A 21,546-nucleotide genomic window follows, 5' to 3' on the forward strand; every position below is an offset into this window, starting at 1 on the left:
CCTATGCCATTGCCTATGCAATTTGCAACCTCTTGAGATCTAGCTGGAAAATTATTTTTTTGGAGGATAACAATCACTGCTTCACTCTAATGAGATGAAAAAGAAGAGACAGACCGTGTCCACATTGTTTGTCTAGATGCTAGTCGGTCCACTAGGGAAGTTTCACACAGCTTTCTGGTGGATTCCGCTAGACAGTCGTCACCAGTTGGGAGGGGGAGGTTGATAGGGTTGTGCTACGTTGGCTACAGTCATTCCATCGCAGAGCCTCTTGTTTGGCTGGGCCTCTCGTCAGCCCTGGTTAGCGAGGAGAGACGGAATTGCGAACAGCATTGCAGCAGCTGGCCAGACTATCTCTGCCATTTTGTTTGAATCCGGTCAATTTCGGACCAGGAGCATCCGCACGAGGAGTTGGCAACAACAGCGGGACAATGACTTGAATTGTACTTCGGTTCAAGCTCGGCATTTTTTATATTAAGTAAGTTGATGTCTCGTTTTTCTTGAAAAGTTAAATGATCCACTTGAAGTAAAGAAAACTTATAACTGACTGCGCTGTGAACCGCACTCCACAGGCATTGCCTACTGTTACTTTGTTTCGTTACTGGTTGACGACTAAACAAATGTCTCTTCTCACTTTTATTTACCTAGCGTAGCACAGCTTGGGGCGTCTGAGGATTGCAATAGCCTACTTGATATATTATTCCTTCTATTCCTTCCGTATTATTCCTTCCTCAGTCTTGAGTTTTGGGTGTTTTTTTTAGTAACGGTAGCCTATCCCGTATTGAAGCAAGTATACTTTCGTATTAGCTTACAGACGTCATGGTGTTATTTGTTTTAACAGCTGTTTTGTGCTCCATCATCGAGGGGAGAGAAGATGACGAGCATCATTATCCTTTCGTGACCGTTTTCTCCTCCATCAGTGTTGCGTGGGTTGTTTTTGCCCCGGCTCAGTGAATCCAAGCATGCCTGAGTTGTTTATACCACAGTCCGTTCTAGAGTAGCCTAGCCTAGGTTATGGTAATAGTTTCCATGCTTGGGGGATGTTGGGATTGTTGTTAATCTCAATATTTAGGCCATCAGTGCCATTCATCTACTAAATATGGTCCCAATCAGGCACGGTCAGCTGTTAGCAGTCGTCTTTAGTTTATTTTCACATTAGCAGATTTCTGCCAAGCACCAAATAATCTTTATGGGTAGTTTTGGAATTAGTCGCAGGATCACAAAAGCACAGCATTTCAACCTTAACCTCAACCTTTTAAAAAAAAATCAGTTCAGGCCTAATCGGTATAATGTAGCCTAATAAAGGAATAATGTAACTTTGCTCTTCTCCAGGATTTTGAATCGTCATATCTTACAAAATTTGACCTATGCCAAATACAAGTCTATTAAGTCGTGTAGTCCATGATGTCTAAGTGTTTAAAATGACTAGATGAATCAGGCTACTGGCAATGAACTCTTAAGGCTTCAGTTACTGTATGAGGAATTTTAGCTGCTTGGAAACAAGCAATTACAGGACTATACTTAGCTAGTTGGCTTTCATAGACTTAGGTAGGCCACCATTAATCAGAGTATTTGAAAATCTACAGAGAGGAAAATAAACATCCTCCCCTGGTGCAGGGTCACACTCAGTTCATCTGAATTTAGAGAGGGGATGTAGTTGCACGCTGCAATGTTGTTGGCATGTTGTCCTTTGTAATTATCTAACAGGGCAGATCTGACTTGGCTTCTGAAGATGGCAATTTTATATATAAAAAAAAAATGGTTTAGAAATACAAATGTAACAGCTTGTGTAGATATGTAGGCCTTATATCTGACCCTGGTTTCATACTCTTGGACATTCTTCATGGACATTTACTTTATATCAGTTCCATGGGATTTTCCCATTTCATGTCTTAATAGAACAATATCCATCACTGACCAGTAATTGTTGTCATGCGGACGTAAATAGAGACAAATGTAAGATGGGAGGGCCATTCTTGCTGAAATTGGCTAGAAGATGAAGGCAGCAGTATGAATATACTGTACTGTGGGGGAGTTATCACAGAGATTGAGGCATGAAGCACATCCCATGATAGAGATGTCACACAACAATCTTTGGCCATTAATACAAAGCTACTCATCCATGACAAATAAAGGGAGTTGTTCTTGTTGTTGATGTTATTAATTTAGGCCCTACTAATCCTTCTCTTTTGTAGGACATACCTTAATGCCTAGTAGGCCAACTGACAAAACATCCAGGGCCAGTTCCCTTTGCATCGATTAAGCCTGTTGTAGTCCTAGTCTAAAAGCTTTTCATCAATGAAGTTTTCTTTTTATTGAAGGACAAAGCTTAACCCATGTATAGGAAACCCACAATGTTACACCTGCACTTTTCAAATGTCTACTCTATTTCCCCTCCCATATGGAGTAGACAGAACCAAATAATGGCAATTTGACTTAACTTTGTGGCAAAGCTTAAGCTCTCTGAGTTTGTGAGCAGAGGGGCACATGGGTTTATTCAGAACTATTATTAACTGTAATATGAACTATTTGTTTCATGTGCAAATGTGCAGTAGTGAGAAGAACTGGCATTTCCTGTGCGCTTGGTGCTCGTCCCAGCGGAATGTGAGGAATGTCTGTTTTGGTCTCTAAAGATTCTGTAACCTCTCATTTATCTGCCCTCCCTGTTCAGGAGAGCGGCAACTGGCAGCTGTGGAACTGGGTCAGTGCTATTCCCTCCTCTGTTTTCACTCTGGGGAAGGTCTGTTGGTTTTTCCTCAGAGAGAAACATTTTTCCCCTCCTCCAATAAAGGCTTTGCATCACACTAGGCCACAGTCTCTCCATGAGTTTTGAGGAGTGAGATTTGAAAGATCTTTGCTGCTTAGGGGTTAAGGTCATAGTTCAACATCCATAGTACACTTGCTTATTTATAGTCCCGTCTTGTAATGTGACCTTATCTAGCAGAGTGGCAGTAGTAAAGGAGAGGGTTTAATACTACAATGCAACTCTTTATTTGTTTATGCGGAAGCACATTTTATAGGGATTTTCTTACAGTAAACAGCCCTTTTAGGAACTTCTGTTTATAGTTTGTTGTGCCCCTATACGGAGAGCACAAAGATTAAAGGATGTACACAACTCACACTTTGGACATATTTTCTTCCATCATTGATAATCATCATAATTACTGCCTTATATTTTTGTGCAACTCAGTGAAGCTTGGTGTGCTGTACACAAAACAGGAAAGACATTTTGTACTTTCCAACCAAGCACCTATCTCTTTGGGTTTAGATGGGCTGAATCTCCTATCTGTACTGTATTCCATGCTTGTATGTTAGATTTCCTTCTGTTCTTTGTGCTGATATTTCCAGTGGTTTTCTTTTTTGATGGCACCATTCAGACATTACTCAGCAGTCACCAGCTGATTCCAGCGGCTATTTTTAAACACTTCCACAATCTGCCGAGTTGAACTCACGGAATGCGGTGGCATTGGGCATTTTCCCCCCTCTCTCCTTCTCATTTTTTTTCCACGCCTGGCCTCTGAGAAAGAACAGTCCTCTGGTCCTCCAGATGTTTTCACTTAGGCCTGCTTGGAGAAAACTGGTTCAAATAAAATATTAACATGAAGGGCATGCAAAGGGAGCAGAGGCTAATGCTGTGCCATTGAATAATTAAATGTAGTTGAACCAGCAGTCATAGGAGAATAGGTCAGAGCTGGCAGAGTAACAGAAGCCAGTTGGTCTCCTGGTATGAAAAACTGCAGTTGAAAGGCCCAGAAATGTGCAGAGGGGCACATGTGCAAACATAATATCGCTCTGTGACGAATCTGGTCTTTGCTTATTTTAAAGTGGCCTGTAGTTCATTCTATGGCATTACCAATCAGATGTATTTAAGGGATAGAAACAGTAAACATGGTGTATGAAATAATCATGTCTCTAAGCAGACTACTACACTTTGAGCTTTGTCTTTTTATGCTGAAGCACTGTGGATTTCACCACTGCCAGCAGACTGTATGCATATGGTGTGACATCATACACTTGTAAAGAATGGCCTCATACTTTAGACACCTACTTGAGGAAAGCACTTAAATAAGGGAGTGTGCACACAGTGTACACAGTTTATTCACCATTCTATGATTAGCAGGGTCCATTGTGTATGAATACACACATATCAAGCACATAAAAGACCAGTGATGTTAGAGGCTTTGTACCTAAGTCAGCCAAAACATTTATTTTGGATTTTGGTTTTCAAGGACAATCACTGAAAGATCCTTTAAAGGAGTTGTTTGAAGCTACTGAAAAGGCAAGCCAATGGTTATGGCTGAGGTGCTCTCACTACTTGGGGTCAGGTAACCCTGCTAAAACCTCATTTGACTGTTTGATATGCGAGTTCTTGTCACTGTGTTTCTGGTATTTGTTGACGTCTGGTTGTGACATGTGTCCTAATAACCCATGATGAGTGTGGAGTGGGGTGGGTCTGGGATGCCAGACACTGTTGAGCCTTGACTGTTGAAGGTCTGGTGGGGTCTGATTTAACAAAACAAAGATGAAGGAACATCCATGCCTGCTTGAAAACACCAGGTCTTGAAGGCTGCTCTGTAGATGATGTACGTCTTTGCTGCTTTGGCTCTTTGGTTGGGCTTTCAGGCTGTTGGCTTTGCTTAGAGTGCGCTTCACCAAGGTATTTATATCTTTGGGCATTTTGTGGATCCCGGGTAAAACATGCTGTGTGTTTGCGACTGCCACCAGCCAACTGTGCATTGCTGTTGTATCCTGCATCAGATTGTGTAATGATATAGGCTGGGTTGTTGACCGGCCACTGTGAGAACAGTGTTTCCCACAGAATTGAATTAGCGCAATATGGTTATGATGCAGATTTAAGCATGATTTAGCCAGTCGACTTTTATGCCAACAATTGCAGGATTGTTAATGTTTTCTTTAAACGTGCATGTAGGTTTGTTGAGACAAGGGAAGGTTGTGCAAAGGTGCGCATAGCTCTACAATGAACAAATTCCATCCAATTTAAATAGTACAACATGGAAAATCATTGTGTGGTGGTCAATGTTGATATTGTGGTGGGCCGCCACAAAATAAGTCAATAAGTCAAGGAAACACCAGATAAATCCCCTACCCTATCCTTTGTATCTGAAATATGGACCCTTTCAACAAGGTAAACAAAAACAATGCTTGAACATTCTATTTGGGCCCCAATCTACTTCCTCTGCATTAAGATAACATATGGAATGTTAAAAAGGAAGTCTTGTGGGGCCAACTATGATGCTGATAATGGAACTCTCTTGAAAGGGTCCATACATGTGGATATTGAATTTGTGGATTTCATTTATTATGCTGCCTAATGTCCATATGCCAATCTAACATAGACTCAACCATAGGTTTAACAAAAAAAAAACACTTTTCTGACATGTATCTGACAAAATCATTACTGTGTGGTTTTAATGTGGTGCCTGTTCTCTCTACAGATTATCATACAGACTACAAGCATACGTCACTGGTTGCCACACAGTGCTGATGCCAACGGACCAAGAATGTGCTCAATGAACCATCCCAACTGGGTCACCTTTGAGGATGAGGGAACCCCTGTCTCCTCGCCTCCAAAACCGCTACAGACCTCATCCTCCACCCCCAGGTCCTTGCCACGCCCCAATGGCCTCAAATTAGTGCTCCCGCCCCCGGGAGATCAATCATGGAGCTTTAGCGGTGCCCTTGAATCCCCCCAAATAAACTTTGGCCTGAATGGCAGCATGTGTGTCCCTAGTAACACTCCTATGTGCACACCTGTCAGAGAGACTCCTACTAGTGCCTCCCCTTTCAATTTTGGCCCTCGGGGACAAGACCTCTTCAGCAGTGTTTCCAGCTCCCCCTCGACAGTTTTATCGTCCTCAGGACTAGGTCAAAGTACAACTCACCCCTCCTCAGAGAGCTCCACCAGCCCTTTCCCCTCATTTCAGAATGACCTGGGACACTGTAATCCCTTCTGGGGCGAAACTAGTCACAATGCTGACTCTGGTAGCTCTTCGTCGGATTCAGAGTCTGGCTCAACGTTGCCGCGGTTCTTCATCAGGACCAAGGAGGGCTATGAGCCACCCCCCGCCTCCCACCTTCAGAGCTCCTATTCGTACATCTGCCATAAACTGGAGCGTTTACGCGCTGTCGAGGGAGATGGAGAGCAGGAAGACGACACAGAGGACAGTAAGAGGACAGAGCCAAGTGTGGAAGAGCAGAGAGATGAGGGAACTGGGGGGAAGCCAGTGCTTTCTGTTCCTCAGGGATTGTTCCGCAGCCAGAGGAGACATGGCTGGCCGCTGATGCTGAGGATCCCAGAGAAGAAAAATCGGATGTCTTCCCGTCAGTGGGGACCCATCTACCTGCAGCTGTTGCCTGGCGGAGTCCTGCAGCTTTACTACGAGAAGGGCCTGGATAAACCCTTCAAGGAGTTTCAGCTCCTGCCCCACTGCCGACTCTCCGGGCCCAAGCTGGAGAGTTACGGCGAGCCCCGCAAAATTCACGCTGTGAAGATCGAGCATGTGACTTACACTGAGCGCAAACGCTACCACCCCAAGCCCGAGGTGAGTCACGAGGCAGAGGTGGAACAGCTACTGAAGTTTGGCACCACAGACCACGCAGACATGGAGGACGTCATCGTGTCTCTCGAGGAGGAGTTGCTGAGGCTTCCACCCCTGCACCAACCTAGGAAACACTACGAAGAGCAGGAGATGTCATTGCAGATAGCTGATGACATTTGGATGAAGTTTGATAAGGATGGAGCCACACTGGAGAAGGCAGCCATCACAAGTATCCACTGTCTGGCCTTCCTGAACGGTCCTGGTGAATGCTTCATGGCGCTGAACGACGAAAAGCTGCTGCTGAGGGACTCGAGCTACGGGTCCGAAGAAGAAGATGATGTTTGGATGGAAATCACAGACTGCCACTTCCACAGCTGCGTAAAAGAAGCTGAATTTAACAACACACGACTGGTGAAGTTCTCACCTCCGGATGCTTGCAGAGTGGAGCTGATGCGTTACAAGACGTTATCGTTTGCGTGCAGTGACCTCCCCTTTTCCATAAAGGCCTTAGTTACCGTCCAAGGGGCTTATGTGGAGCTGCAGGCGTTCCTTAATACGTCGTCATCTTTCCCATCCATAGGAGTAACAACTGAGGGTCAGCCTTTATGTGAAAACGTAATGATCCGGGTGCCTGTGCCAGGGGACTGGATCAAGGTGTCCCGCACTGTGTCCTTGCTACGGCAGAGGTCCCTAAAGTCTCGTATGAACAGAAACACCTGTCTTGGCTCTGTCAATATGCCTGAGTCTCATCCTGTCATGCAAGTGTCTGTTGGCACTGTCAAGTATGAGAATGTGTATGGAGCAATTGTTTGGAGAATTGACAGACTACCTGCTAAGAATATGGGTAAGACACTTTCCCTCATTGTTGGTCTTGACAGCGTGATCTTTGTTTTCATCACTCGCTTTACATTACTTTAGTTGTTTCTACATTACATTGTTCACCACTGTTCACAAAAGGAGGAGATATGTTGTTTTTTATTTCTTATTCTTAATGAAAATATTTCCAATGATACTGATTCAACTCTGAAAGAACACTGAAAAGATAATTTGCCTAATGTCAGGTTTGTAAGCATTTCATTTCTGTTGTATTACCTGAAGAATTTATAGAAAGTAAATATAGAAAGCAGTATAATCTTGAAACAGAAGATCAAGATGCAGAGAAGGCAGAAAAAGCTTGTTTTAAAATAAAGCTGACAGATTTTGTTGTTGCATAAATAACACATTACCCCATTAAAACACTAGACGTCCTCCCATTACCCTTCCCACCGCCTCTGTTATTATATCCGTTGTTGTTATTATATCCTTGAGGCCTAATCTCTGGATGAACTTTTCAGAATTAGTGACTGTCACTGAAATAGACAAGACTTGCTGAGACAAATTGCTGCATCCCTAGTTGTTCACTTATCCTGACAAAATGGAAATCTAGGAGGTTATTTGTCCACATATCAAAAAAAGTGAAAACCCCTGGCATAACCATATGTGAAATAATTTGGCATAAAATGCTATTGTACACCCCCTGCTGGTTTTAAGGCATTACTACAACTCAAAACATGCTTGGTTCTTGCAGCACTGAACCACCCACATTCCCTCTCCTGCAAGCTGGAGCTTGGGTCTGACCAGGAGATCCCAACTGACTGGTACCCCTTTGCCACTGTGGAATGTGAAGTTGCTGACGTAGTTGCGTCCCAAACGAGGGTGAGATCTCTTGGCACAGAGAGTGACATTCAACCACAGAAGCATGTGAGCAGTCGAGCTTACTATCACTGCCAGGTAAGTGTGCACGATGAACTACAGTAATGGTTGCATAAGTTGTTGAACATGGTAAGTTACATTACTGCTAACAAAAAAAAAAAATGAAAATTGAATTTATTAATTGAATGTAGTAAATTTACTATCATTGAAATACTACTTAACTATACTACTTGATCATATTTTGCTGCTGCATTTGAGTGCATATCACCGTCTGGATATGAAATTCACTCAAGTTCAAGTGTCATCAGCTGGGTTGTGAAATAATAAAGACTAATGCATAGATGAGGAAAATATGGCAGGGGTAGCAAAAAGAAGCCATTGTTAGAGGATCCATACTGATGTTTATTAAAGCTATGCTTTTTTCCCTTTGCAGGTGGAGATAGAGAAGAAATGGATCGAAACAGAGTCTCAGAGACAGTCAAATTGCATGATGCAGTAAAGATTCAGGAGCAAGAGAATCTCTGGAGCAAAGATGGAGGACTCTTTAAGCTGGCTCTAATATATTCTTTCTGATAACTGACGAAATTGGACCCAGAGAAACATAGCTGTAAAGGCTTTAGAATCATGTCTCTTGGGCGCATCGTGTTATTTAACACCTCAACAACATCCAACAGAATTCTGCCTATTCTTGAACCAACCATATTACTCCAGCATGAATACAAACTGTATTTTACATGAAGACGCCACAAACTGGTGATATTTTTGATGCATGTTATGCAAAGTTTATATCCCCACTCTTGCAGCTGCATTGCACTTTACATTCCTCTTTAAGACATTTGATTGCTTACTGACAGGGAACTTGAATTATTTTTTATATGAAGCCTAGAAATAATGTACAATGCAATAACAGTATCACTAACTGACAATAATCTTTAGAGACCAATTGGCTTGTATTTAGACACAGGTTGTTTTTAAACATCTTCTCCTACATTTTAAATGCACTATGTTAATCATTCTTTCTGCAAGTATTGATAAAATTAGCAACTGAAAGTCCATAGTCTACATGAACGTGTGTATAGTGCTAAACATAGTAAAGCCAACAGAATTGATCTATTGTATTGTATGAAATTAGACTACAATGTTTATTCTCAATAACTCAAAGAAGCTAATAAATGTTTTATTTGCAATTGTGTTATTTTAATCATGAATCACCAAATGCCTTAGAGTGGGGGCAAAATTAGTATCAGTGAATTAATTTGCATAACTTTTAATGCAACCTCTGTCCTCTGAATACTGAGAAATCCTCAAATTTCATATAATCAATTTCATCCTAAGAATACAAGGCATTTTATCAGCGTTATGGATGTGACATGAAATGGACACACTTTTGTGAGAGATTACAGGTTTTCTACAAACTCTGAATTCTAAAGGAAACTGCCGAAACTATGATTATATGTACCATGAAGGAGACTTGAATGAACACAAAAAGTGTGTTTTTGAAACTATGCGTCATTTTCGTAATGCATTATGTAGGAAAAACTGGCGTTATGGATGTGACGGTTTCACGTTATGGATGTGACATGTCTGAACCAGTCCTCGACAAACTACATAAAACATATAATTAAGTAGTGAATTTTGATATGAAACAATTGAAATAGTAATCATGAAAAACTAGCGATGAAATTATTGCTTCCTCAGTGCCCACTAAGATCCACAGGAAGAATCAGGACAACAAGTCATTTAAAATATAAAAAAGAAATAAAAAATTTTATTTTACCGTCATCAATTTTGGTCAGTGATTACTGGTCAGGGGTTACTGAAACACCAGGGAACATGAAACTTGGTGGCCACTCCCCTAAATAACTAGCCCTACCTGAACCGTTGCACCCAAGATGACAAAATATTTATGGTATGTTAGTCTCAAGAGCCCACATGAACCTAACCCATACCCACTCATTTGTGATTTGCACACATAAAGTACATGCACGCGCACGTGCACACACGCACGCACAGTCGCACACATACAGACAGGCAAGCACACACACACATAAACACATAGACAGGCAAGCACACACACATGCACAAACACCCACCCACATGAATGCAGACACATAAACACACACACACACACACACAGGCACGCATACGCATGTGGGCATGCAAACACATACGCACACACATAAACACACAGGCACGCATACGCACATGCACACACACAGACACACACACACACTCTTATAAACAAAAGCAAACTCACATATGCACACACTCATTTACATGCACTTGAGTTGCAGGAGTAGGAGATGGAGACAAATTGACAAGCGTGATTTATTTTTGCGAAGAGAATATGCAGGACTGAGAGGCGGTCATATTTTGTACCGCTATGCGGTACATCTAGTTTATTGCTGCCCTTACTCATGTTACTCTGTGGGTATTAGCTACAGAGGACCTGACACTTCAAATGCTGTCATATCGCGTCACATTTAAAATTAAACTGTGTTAAGCAGACGTGAACGGCAGGCTGAATAGATCTGCAACAGAAGGAGGTTGCTATGTTAACTCCAGCTGCAAAGTTAGCCATCTTCACCAGCTAACACGATAATCCAGTACAACATTAGTATGACAGTTATAGGAAGATAATCGCTCAGATTTTCGTTATTAGGCCACTTGAAAATAGGCTATGGCTAATCACTGGAGGTATTTTAATATTATGTTTGTTTTGCTAATGGTTAGGCAAGGCCTCCCTGTGGTTTTGATCAACCTAATAATCCTTGAAATATCAATTGTAAACACTAAATTGAAATGCGTTGAAACTGACATGCCACCAGAACAGACGTTTTATCGGCTTTGAGGTATAATAAAGTCCCCAGTCTTGTAAATTCACATCATGTAACATAACGTCACATCCATAACGCACCATTAAAGGTTTTAAAAGTAAGTAAGGGGCACAATTTGGTCATCACACTTTACATTGATATAAATCAGCTTTGCACAGACACTATGGACATTGTCGCATCAACACTGTATGTGTAGCATAAACTTTTCCTATAAAACGTTATGGATGTGACATGGCCATGGAACTTGCTGACTTAAAAAAACAAAAGCCTTACAAATGTAAGGAGTTGTGCTCTTAAAGGCAAGCTGAGCATAGACATTGCTCTATCATTCCCTTGTCAATCTGGAATTTGTGAAATGACACAATTTGTTTGAACATTGGGTCCATTTATCCACTTTTGAAATATGTATAATATTACCATGTAAAAAAAGTTGTTTCTGTATGGTTGCACACATTTATGATGTAAAAAGAGTGTCATTCTCCATCAAATTCAATCAGATCAGTTACAAACAATAAAATATAGACCTAAATGAAGATTTTAACAACAGTTCTATTTGTACATGCACAACTTTTTTTTTTCCATGGTAAGAATGACCTTTGCATAGAATTGCCCATATTCAGATATTCTTGGAAAATGAGAGATTAGGCAAAGTGAGGATCCATTGATTAGCTCTCTAGCAGTGAAAGGTGAACAGAGGAGTTTAAAACGGAAGCCTAAAGCAACACATAGCAGACCTAAATGAAATTTGATGAAGCACTGACATCACCAAACAAAGAGATTTCTCCTACATTAAATGAGCATTGGCCCACTAATAACTCTATCACGTTTCTGGGCTTTAAGAGATCTGCTTGTATAAAAAGATTTGTGAAATCACAATTGTTATTAGAGAAGCTTTAGTTTGGGGTAGCCTGCGCTCCTATAATTCATGAAGGCTCCTTTTCATTGTTTCTCAACCTGAAGCAGCCGTTTACAGATAAAGTTATATCCTTAAAGACTAATTGAATTGATTTATTTTTGTATTACAATTCACGAGGAGAGCAGTCATACAGCAAAATATGTAGGCCTAAGGAGTTGTAGGCAAAAAAAAAAGACCAAAACTGGGAGTAAGTCATATCTGACTAGCAATGTTCCCTGTATGGGCTATGCAGTAAATGCAGAAAACTTTTAGAGTAATTTGTAAAGTGAGTGCAATATTCTCATCAAATGGGAAATGTGCTTACAGGACGTTTTGCTGTCACAGGGAAGTCTTCAAATAAAAATCTTCATCAAAATCCAGCTGACTACAAACTTTCTGTAGCTTGTTTTATGTCTACCAATTAAGTTAGGATCTCGTGGGCCTAGGCCTCAGCGGATGTGACCTAGCCTAGGCTACCACCCACACCTGCAAAAACCCAGGTTTCTACACCTGATGTTAATGCTGCAGCAGATACCATAAACCTAGCCTACTTGGTGAATGCCTCAGAGTAAAGACCAATGTGTGAGACCCTTTATTTAAACCATATTACAGTTGTACAAAATATTGTTGGACAATACGATAAGTTAATGTTATGAATGTCAGAATTAGCACCTCAGATCAGAATCTGAAGATTAACTAGCTGCCTTCAGCCGAAAATTTGCTAGATAGCAATTTATCAAACATTTGGGTCAACTCTAGGTAGACTATTATAGGTAAACTTACTACCTACTAATGTTACATTTGGACCATCGCCAAGGTGTTGGAGGACACTTCCAGTAGTCATGCATTCAAGCGCGAATGCATTGGTAAGTAAGCTTCGGATAACGTTAACAGTATCGCTAGGTTACATTCCATGTTCGCCTTTGAGAAGTTAGCAGTAGCAACAACCTCAGATTCATGGATCCCTATCAGCCCATAATGTTAACGTTAAATATAACACATTCAAAGTGACTTCTTATAAAGTCTCAGCCTACAACACAGTAGCAAACTATATTGACAGGGATAGACGTGTGCCCCCTCAAATTCTTTGTTTCCCTAGAAGCTATCTGTTTATGTTGCCGTTAATGTCACTCACCAAAATGTCAAAGGCTGTGCTCAGCGAAATGACTTTATCTAGCTGTTTGTAGGCCTATAGTAATTTAATCCCTCCCAGCTGTTCCCTGATTTCGCATTACGTTAATGATGCTCAATCAATATTCTTCAGTGCAAACTTTATCTTTCGGTTATCGACGATGTCATCGAAAATGTGCGAGAGACGTTTCTGGATGAAGGAGTGGAAGAGAGTGTCCTGAATGAACTTCGTCAGGTTGGTGATTTATGCATTTTGTCATTTGCCATAGTCCTACTTGAATGTTTTTAGCAAGGACAGGCTACCTATTGATTGCTTAGGGCCAATAGGCAGACTCCGAATTCAGACATTCTGTCTGCAGATTGAATAGCCCAGTAAATCAATTATGTTTTGGAATAAGGCTTACAACATGCTCAAAAAATACAAGGCCACTTCACTTTTCTTCTTTTGTAGTTGTGGGTGTCAAAGGTCATGCAGTCTAAAGCAGTCGAGGGTTTCCGAAAGGATACCATAAATCCATCAAACTTTGTTCTTCAGCTTCCTGCCAACTACACTCAAACCCTTCAAAAACAGTCTGGTTTGTGACACACCTTTGTCCACAGCTTGTATGCAATTTTAGACTTTTGTACATTGACTGCAGTGAACAATGTGAGAATCCAATACCTTACATTTTACATGTATTCATTTGCTGATTTGTGATACAAAGTAACAGAAAGAGGCATACCATTCAAGCTACAGTGCAATAAGAGACCTTAGTGTAACAAAACATTTATTATTATTATTATTATTATTATTATTATCATCATTGTTATTATTATTACATTCAATACAAAATAACCAGACAATCACCATCCAGAGTTCAGTAAACCAAGGGAAGATTTCAAGATGGTAGTAAACCTAATATAGTGGCGTAGTGCAATCTTTAGTACTTTATGTACTTATGTTTTTTTTTTTTTTTAAATTAATGTACTTATTAAAGACATTTGGACCATTTTAGTGGACTCCTGTTTATTCTGCAGTGTATATCAGGCTGGATTTGTACGAAAGACTTTCTGTGAGCACGTTTTCCATTTGATCAGAGTAACCCACTCACCCCTCTGTACTTGTGTAGACAAAATTTTTTGGCATGATTTGTATTGTTTTTCTCTACTGTATCTTTGCAGCCTCAATCATCCTTCCACCTGGACAGAATGTGCAGAACTACACAGCTAAGGCGGTATGTTCCATAAATTCCTATGAATCTTCTGGGAGAAGGTACAGTATGAGTATGCTTCTTGTTCTGGATGGCCCTTTATTGTTCTCTTGGTGGAATTTTTTATTTTCACTAAAACTTTTGTTTTCTGAAAATTAACCCAAATACAGCAGAAAAGGGCCTGCAAATGATCAGCACTGGCTGCCTGACTTGGTGTATCATACTGCTGCACAGCTTGCCTTCGGTCCAGTTTCCTAGTCTACTGTTAAAGACATGGTTGAAGTAGCCTTCTTTGACTATGCTTCATGTACTATGATTAATGACGAGAGCGGTCACCTGTTACTCAAGACTGCTATGTATGGTTTGCCGTTATGTAGGTTAGATGGTAATGTACATATGTATATCAAGATTGTTTCTAATAAGATAAGCATGGCTTTTGATAGATAAGCAGGGCTTTTGATATTAGCATTGTTGGTTTTAGAGTTGTATAAACCTTTGTCCGTGTTGCCGTTATCCATTAATAAATGGATTGCCAGTGGATACCATGTCTTTGCCAGTCATGTCGAGTCCCTTGATCACAGTACATCCATGTTACTCGGGTTGAAATGCTTTATCTTTATTTTTCCACAATTTCATCCCATGTCTGATTGAGCCAGTGCAAGGTGTAATCTCAGATTATACAATTAGTTATTGGATATTATGTTGCATATTATTGGATATTATGAGCAGTGACCTGTTGGTTGCACACCACTCTTGACTATACCTACCTGATTCTGTTGTGTGTGTGTTGAGTGATGACGTGGGAGAGAGGTGCAGGGGTGCAGACCTAGTCAGTGCATGAATTCTGACCTCATGCTACCAGCCCCCTCTTCAGGAGCGAGCTCCAGGAGAGCCTCTGTTATGACTACAAGCAAGACGGGTCAGCCTGACACTGTATTAAACATACAAAGGAAACAACGCCATTTAATTTAGATAAGGTTTGACAGGAACCAAGAAAGCTGGAGAGAAAGAGACAAGAAAGCAGGTGGAAAATAAATTTAGCCCAAGAATATCCTCTGTCTTTGAAAACCAGGGATAATTTTTCTCTACTTTACCTCAGACATATACACACATGCATGTACACACAGTGGGGAAAAAGACTAATTCAGAAGCCTTTTGTCACACACCTGAGATTTGGACAATGGAGACTGTTAGGTGGGAAGCTTTACTCGTGTGCCCGTGACCCGTTGGCTGTCGAAGTGCTCCCTGAGCATAATTATATGTCTGGCAGCAATATGACTAAGGGATTCAAGCATGTGGCTTCTGGTCCCCATTGTATTTCTCATGCTGGTGAGTGTCTAGGAAGATAAACCTGTAAGGGCTGCAAAGAGTAAAACCTGGCTTGAAGGTTCAAAAACACATTGACTTCTCATGGAAGTGCAATGACTTAGACTAGCCAGTAGGTGGGGGTGTAATAGGAGAACTCTCAGAAAAGCCTACTACTTGTAGTGTTAGGAAATCATATTTGTATAATTTTCAGACCAGGCTGACCAAGTGAGATTTAACATCAAACCATTCGGTAGATTAAGCACCAAATAATTTGTAGGGTGTGATTTACAACCACAACATGTGGTATCTGTTCTGCATTCTGTATTGATCAATGCCCACTTTTGTTTTTCTCAATCTCCATACTTGTGTCCCAGCAAATGCAGCTGGTGTGCTTATTCTTGCAATTAATGACCTTGCTTGTAATTTGTTTCTGCTTATGGCAGTTACAGATTATAGTGACTATGTCATTAGCAGTGCCTTGGGACTCGAGATGGATGGTAGCAGAGCTACTTGTGGTGCTGCTTACCTCATGTTGTTGTGTGCTAATATATCCTAGAGCGGCGCTGGTGCTGTCACTACGTTCTCTCTTCCACCTGGAGTTACGTATCCAGTACACATCCCAGCAGGAGTCACACTACAAACTGCCTCAGGTAAGAGGTGCATAAGATAACCTTCATTTAAATTCTATGTATAACCAACCCCTCCTTTGATTGTAGAAAAACATAAAATACTCAAAGGAGTTTTTGTGCACATCTCCCTCCTGTCTGTGAGGACCCTCACATTCTGTCTGTCCCCTTTACACTGATTTTTGGAACAATAATAACAGAACCATATGGTCTTCAATTCAGAATGGATCCTGTTCTACTGTGTTGTTTATGCCAGCATCAGCATCCATCTTTCTTTTCAAATAGCAGGGAATTCACACGGAACCGTCTCAACTCTGCCGTCATTATGTTAAGCCCGTCCACCGATTCTATACACAATGTGATTGGCCTGACCGAAGTTTGTTTTTTCCAGCTCGCAAGCCAATGGAGAGTTGCTAGACTACCCTGGCTGCAAATTACATTTGCTGCCCCTAGGGTGCGTCTAGATTTCTAGGCTAATAAAAACCTATATTGTGAAGTAAACTGTTATTTTGCCTCTAAATAGTGATTTCACAGTTGTATGACTGGTCCTTTTGCCATGGTTTTGTTTGTGTCCTGCCAGGCCATTTCTACAAAGTAAATGTACCCGTGGTGGTGACTCAGGCCCCCAGATCCAACCGTGTATTCACTCAGCCCGCCGCGCAGCGAGCCCCCCCTCGTCTGCCCCCTCCTCAGCCAGACCCCAGCCAAGCCCGCCCCACCATCCAGCAGGCACCCACCCAGACCTCTAACCCGAAGTCCACTCCAGCAGCCTCATCATCTACCGCCTCTGGGACCCAGCCTGATGGTCAGGCAAGCCAGCCGCCACAGGAGCCTCCAGCACCTGTGGATGATATCCAACAGGCTCCAGTTCCTCAGTCCGCCCCACCACCGCCTCCTGTCAGTCCCCAACCAGTGCCGGAGAGCCCCGGGGACTTCACCCTGGAGGGCATCGAGTTTAGCCCTCACCCCGAGGGGACTCTCAAACAGGAGCAGGGCCAGCTGTTGGCCTGTGAGGTGGGGGAGGGGGCCAGCAACAGCCTGGACACACCTGAGAAAGAGGTGAAGGAGGAGGCTCCCGACGGACTTCCTGTGTCAGACGGCACAGCGTTCTCCAGCCTTGGGAGCCAACTGGATGAAGCCATTAAGGTAAAAGATATTTTTTTTTATTTTATGCTAAACTGACTTCACACAGTGACCGGGTCATGACCTATAAGCGGAACAGTTGCTAGAGGTTATACCATGTCATGTGAAGTTATACTTAGTAGGACAAGTCCTTATAAGTGATTCACTAGCAGCTAAAAAAAAAAATCATTACAACAAAGCTGAAGGGAGGTATAGCTGGTTGTTTTGGTGCTCATCTTTGTTGAAGGTACAGTCAGCGATTGCACAGGAAGTTCTGTTTGTTTGTGTTTATGTTTATATTTTCAACTTATTAGCAAACACTTTTGTCCAAAACAACACACATATTTTACCCAAGGACCAAACAAAACATGCCAGAGAGGTATCTCACCCCTACCTTCAGTGTTCCTAGAGAAACTCCAGGCAGGGTTTTGTGTTTTGTGCGGGGGCAGGCTGCCTCCACTTTGTTTCCAATTTGTTTTTTTTTTTGTTCTCCTCAAGGAATGGGCAGCTAGCGGCCGTGAGATAATGATGATTGCTAGGGGGGTGACGACATCTCGCGTTATAAAAAATGTCACAATGTTTCTCGTCAAAGTAAAAATCTGACAAGATCTCGTGCCACAAGATCTGGCAATACAAGAATATGACGAGTCTTGACTAGCATGGAAGATGCTCCAGCCACTTTTACTTTTTTTTGTGTGTAGCAGCATTTTGGGTACCTGCTGGAAACCTAATATCACTCAATTACACCGTTTTCCCTAAAACACTGTAGCAAAACTGCTACTTGAGCTGCCACTGCGCTTATTTCAGTCTTGCACAGCTAACTTAAAAATGTACAAGGTTCCTGGATCTGTGTTGAATCTACACAGCCTAATACCCTCACACAAATGGTTCTCCATTGAAACTAAACCAGTGGAAGTGTCTCACACTTGGTGGCCAGTGGGTTACAGTAGCTCGGCACGGCACTTCAATGGGAGTTGAAGGAAAAGTAAACAAAACTACATAGAGGGAGTGATATCACACTCTTAAAAAGACCCACACCACTTTTTCTTTAGGGAAAATGGCTGCTACACAAAAAAAGTAAAAGTGGCTGGGGCATATTCTATGCTTGACGAAAAATATCTTGACATTTTTGTATCGCCAGATCTCATGACGCAAGATCTTGTCACACCCCCTTTCTCCACGGGACAGAGTTTTACCTTGACGAGAAATATAGTGACATTTTTGTATTGCCAGATCTCGTCGTACCCCTAATGATTGCTGAATGTGACAAAATTTTTTTTATGGGTTTGAAATCGCTCACTGCGCCTTTAAGTGGTCTCTGCTTCATCTGTGTTAAGTGGTCCGTCCTGCTGTGTGTTGATGTTCAGATGGAACTCTTGAGGGACTTCAACTACAGTGGGCTGGAAGACATAGTGCAGTTGGACGGGGCTGGTGATGGCAGCTCCGAGGATGAGGACGTGGACATCGGGGGGCCGGTGGGAGAGAACGACTTTCTGGGCATGATCAGTGCGGAGGCCCTGCATGTACTCGAGGAGGCTGGTGGCAGCGATGACGGCAGCAGCACCTCGAGCAGTGACATAGAGAAGCAAGAGATTATAGAGGAGGTAATAGATAATTAGTGTGTATGGGGAGTGGACCTATTGAAATGAAATGAAATGAAAAAGGAAATGGGTAGTAACAGACAACTATTATCATAAGGTAGGGTTTGAGTGTATGCTCTGGCACAAAGCATTAATAGGGCCAGAATTGGAACAAAAGTGCATACTTTCATATTTTACATATATATTTTCCATGATTGCCTTATAGGGTCTTGGCAAGATGTTTTTTGTATTCTGACTTGATTGATTGATTGTGGGCTTGCATCATCCTCAGTCATTTTTTTTAATATAGTTTTACAATGTTTTGCCTCATAGCATATCAGAACAGCCCAGCCTTCATTCATGCAGGCCAGTGTGATTTCATAACCGTGACATAATATATATAATCCTAGCTAAAGTCAACGTATTCAGATGGTATTTTGTCTGTTTCATGAATAAGCTAAAGATACAAAAGATGCCACTGATGAATGTGTCATGGATTTGGCCAATATGCTGATTTTTTCCATTACGCAATATATACTGTTAGTTGAGATGAATCACTTAATATATCTCTATATATGAAATGGAAAGTTATTACTTTTGCAACTAAATGCAGAGATATCAGTACATTCTCCTGGATATTCTTTAACCTTATCCATTTCTTTTTGTAGCTTTTAGCATTAGCTCAACAATCCAGTCATACATTATTCTAGAGGGCAAATTACCATGAGGTGCAGGTTTTGCACAGACATGAAGTTAGACGTTTTAGATGTAAAGGCTGTTTGTGTTGTTAAATATATCATGTAGATCCAGAAGTGCATATTACGTATTACATTAATACACAGGATTAGATGTTAAAATCCCTTGTGCCAAAATCCAAGGTAAAAACACATTCAGAAGCCCCTGCTCAAGTTTAACTTTAAAAAGCACGCTACCCACAAATCCGCCAACAAATGGTCACAAACACAAGACAAATGGCCCATCCAACAGCAGTATATAGTATGCGGCATGTCATTGGGGTTCAATGGGCACCCTCATTCACCAAAGTTTCGACACCTCATGAAGGCTTAACAGTGAAACCAGCGTCCTGGAGACACTCCCCTCCATGCTGCCATCATATTACCACATTGAAATATCCAATACCCAAAATACTCTTAACCAGCCCAGGCATGCTAGGTTGGCTAGGTTGGTCCGTCCCGTTGATGTGGACTGAACCATAACCATAAAAACCCTGGCCAACCAACCATCTAGCCACAGCCCATCATTAACACAAAACAAATTAGCCAGTTAGCTTAGGCCCCATCACAAACACAAAACAAATTAGCCAGTTAGCTCACCCCCCATGTTGCCACTATATTACCACAATAAACAAATACCCTTAACCAACCTAGGCATGGTCTAGGTCGGCTAGGTTGGTCCGTCCCGTTGATGTGGACTGAACCATAACCATAAAAACCTTAGCCAACCACCATCAACCTAGGCACAGTCCATCACAAACACAAAACAATCGTATAAACTATCTATCGTATTAGTAAACTATCTATCGTATTAGTAAACTATCTATCGTATGTGCTAATGGGTAAGAACATTTTATTCCAAGATCATAACATGATTGTTGTCAGCTTCTCTGCCCATGCTGTTGTTGCATGTGGAAAGCCTACATAGAACGGCAGTTATTCACACACAAGGAATGAGCTGTCACACTGCTTTCAGCTACAAGCACTCCTAATGTGATCATCCAAACCTTCAATCTAACCACAGCTGGACCCCCTGAACTCAGGAGACGACGTGAGTGAACAGGACATCCCAGATCTTTTTGACACCGAGAATGTCATTGTATGCCAGTATGAAAAGGTAAGTACCATGGCTCTGGCATTGAAATGTGGAAAATGTTGTGTGAAGTGTATGTATTGTATGTGGCTGTAGTCATGCGTGTCTTAAGTGTAATACAGACACACATTCTATATTTGTGTTTCAAATTGTACAGTCTGTCTACCATTAATAAATGATCAGCTGTTTACAAAGTCTATAATTTCTGGACCAGATTCATCGCAGCAAGAACCGTTGGAAGTTCAACCTGAGGGACGGAGTCATGTGTTATGGGGGAAAGGATTATGTGTTCTCCCGTGCCATTGGAGAAGCAGAGTGGTAAGGGTTTACCGAAGACATCACAACAGCAGCGAGGCCTTTGTAGATCAACACTCTGAAAGCGTGACCAGGAAAATACGTATCTGTAATAAGCAGAAATTCAGAAAATTTGCCAATTTATGAATGACTAGTTAAAGTGGTGCAGCCTTAAATGAACATTAACTAAATACATTATTTACGTATTTATTAACTTTAACTTATATTTTGTTAAGAAACTATTTATTTTTGGGAGCTCACTCTGTATAAGCTATCACCTAAGTTCTACAGTATGTGATTCAGAGAGCCAGCGTGATTGAGACTGATGAGAAGAATGTTTATTTGTGTATGTTTTGTTTATTTATTTACATTTATTTTTGTGCTTATGGTCTTATTCATGAGTGTTTTTCTAAATGAACTATTTGCTGCTCTCAATTCCTTGTGGTCTGTTTATGAGTGTGTGATTTCTGGTAAAGACTTTTGTCAT

At 41.5% G+C, this 21,546-nt stretch overlaps 2 protein-coding genes across 3 annotated transcripts; both read left to right on the forward strand.

Annotated features, from left to right (window-relative positions):
• The first annotated feature begins 122 nt into the window (after positions 1–122).
• On the forward strand, positions 123–9,436 carry LOC121685044 (stonin-1). Its single transcript, XM_042065301.1, has 4 exons — positions 123–475; positions 5,454–7,401; positions 8,125–8,327; positions 8,683–9,436. Exons 2-4 carry the CDS (start codon positions 5,520–5,522, stop codon positions 8,746–8,748), a joined length of 2,151 nt encoding a protein of 716 aa, XP_041921235.1. The 5' UTR covers positions 123–475; positions 5,454–5,519; the 3' UTR covers positions 8,749–9,436.
• A 2,999-nt stretch (positions 9,437–12,435) lies between these two features.
• gtf2a1l (general transcription factor IIA, 1-like) lies at positions 12,436–21,494 on the forward strand. 2 transcript variants are annotated; one of them, XM_042065304.1, is made up of 10 exons: positions 12,450–12,563; positions 12,799–12,847; positions 13,246–13,347; positions 13,564–13,687; positions 14,274–14,326; positions 16,167–16,260; positions 16,817–17,382; positions 18,726–18,962; positions 20,697–20,789; positions 20,980–21,494. In XM_042065304.1, the coding sequence occupies exons 2-10, from the start codon at positions 12,824–12,826 to the stop codon at positions 21,085–21,087; spliced, it is 1,401 nt and encodes a 466-aa protein (XP_041921238.1). In that variant the 5' UTR covers positions 12,450–12,563; positions 12,799–12,823; the 3' UTR covers positions 21,088–21,494. The 2 variants fall into 2 exon arrangements, with proteins under 2 accessions (XP_041921239.1, XP_041921238.1); XM_042065305.1 differs by lacking the exon at positions 18,726–18,962 and having other exon boundaries at positions 12,436–12,847.
• Positions 21,495–21,546: the final 52 nt, after the last annotated feature.

This window comes from Alosa sapidissima, chromosome 16 (genome assembly GCF_018492685.1).
Source record: "Alosa sapidissima isolate fAloSap1 chromosome 16, fAloSap1.pri, whole genome shotgun sequence".
Classification (NCBI taxonomy): Eukaryota; Metazoa; Chordata; class Actinopteri; order Clupeiformes; family Clupeidae; genus Alosa; species Alosa sapidissima.

Excerpts from the sequence above, each read along its gene's own strand:
- LOC121685044 (XM_042065301.1), top strand. The coding sequence starts at position 5,520 with ATGTGCTCAATGAACCATCCCAACTGGGTCACCTTTGAGGATGAGGGA. Across the intron at positions 7,402-8,124 it reads ACTACCTGCTAAGAATATGG|CACTGAACCACCCACATTCC; the intron begins GTAAGACACTTT and ends TGGTTCTTGCAG. Across the intron at positions 8,328-8,682 it reads GAGCTTACTATCACTGCCAG|GTGGAGATAGAGAAGAAATG; the intron begins GTAAGTGTGCAC and ends TTCCCTTTGCAG.
- gtf2a1l (XM_042065304.1), top strand. The coding sequence starts at position 12,824 with ATGCATTCAAGCGCGAATGCATTG. Across the intron at positions 13,688-14,273 it reads AACCCTTCAAAAACAGTCTG|CCTCAATCATCCTTCCACCT; the intron begins GTTTGTGACACA and ends GTATCTTTGCAG. Across the intron at positions 16,261-16,816 it reads CACACTACAAACTGCCTCAG|GCCATTTCTACAAAGTAAAT; the intron begins GTAAGAGGTGCA and ends GTGTCCTGCCAG.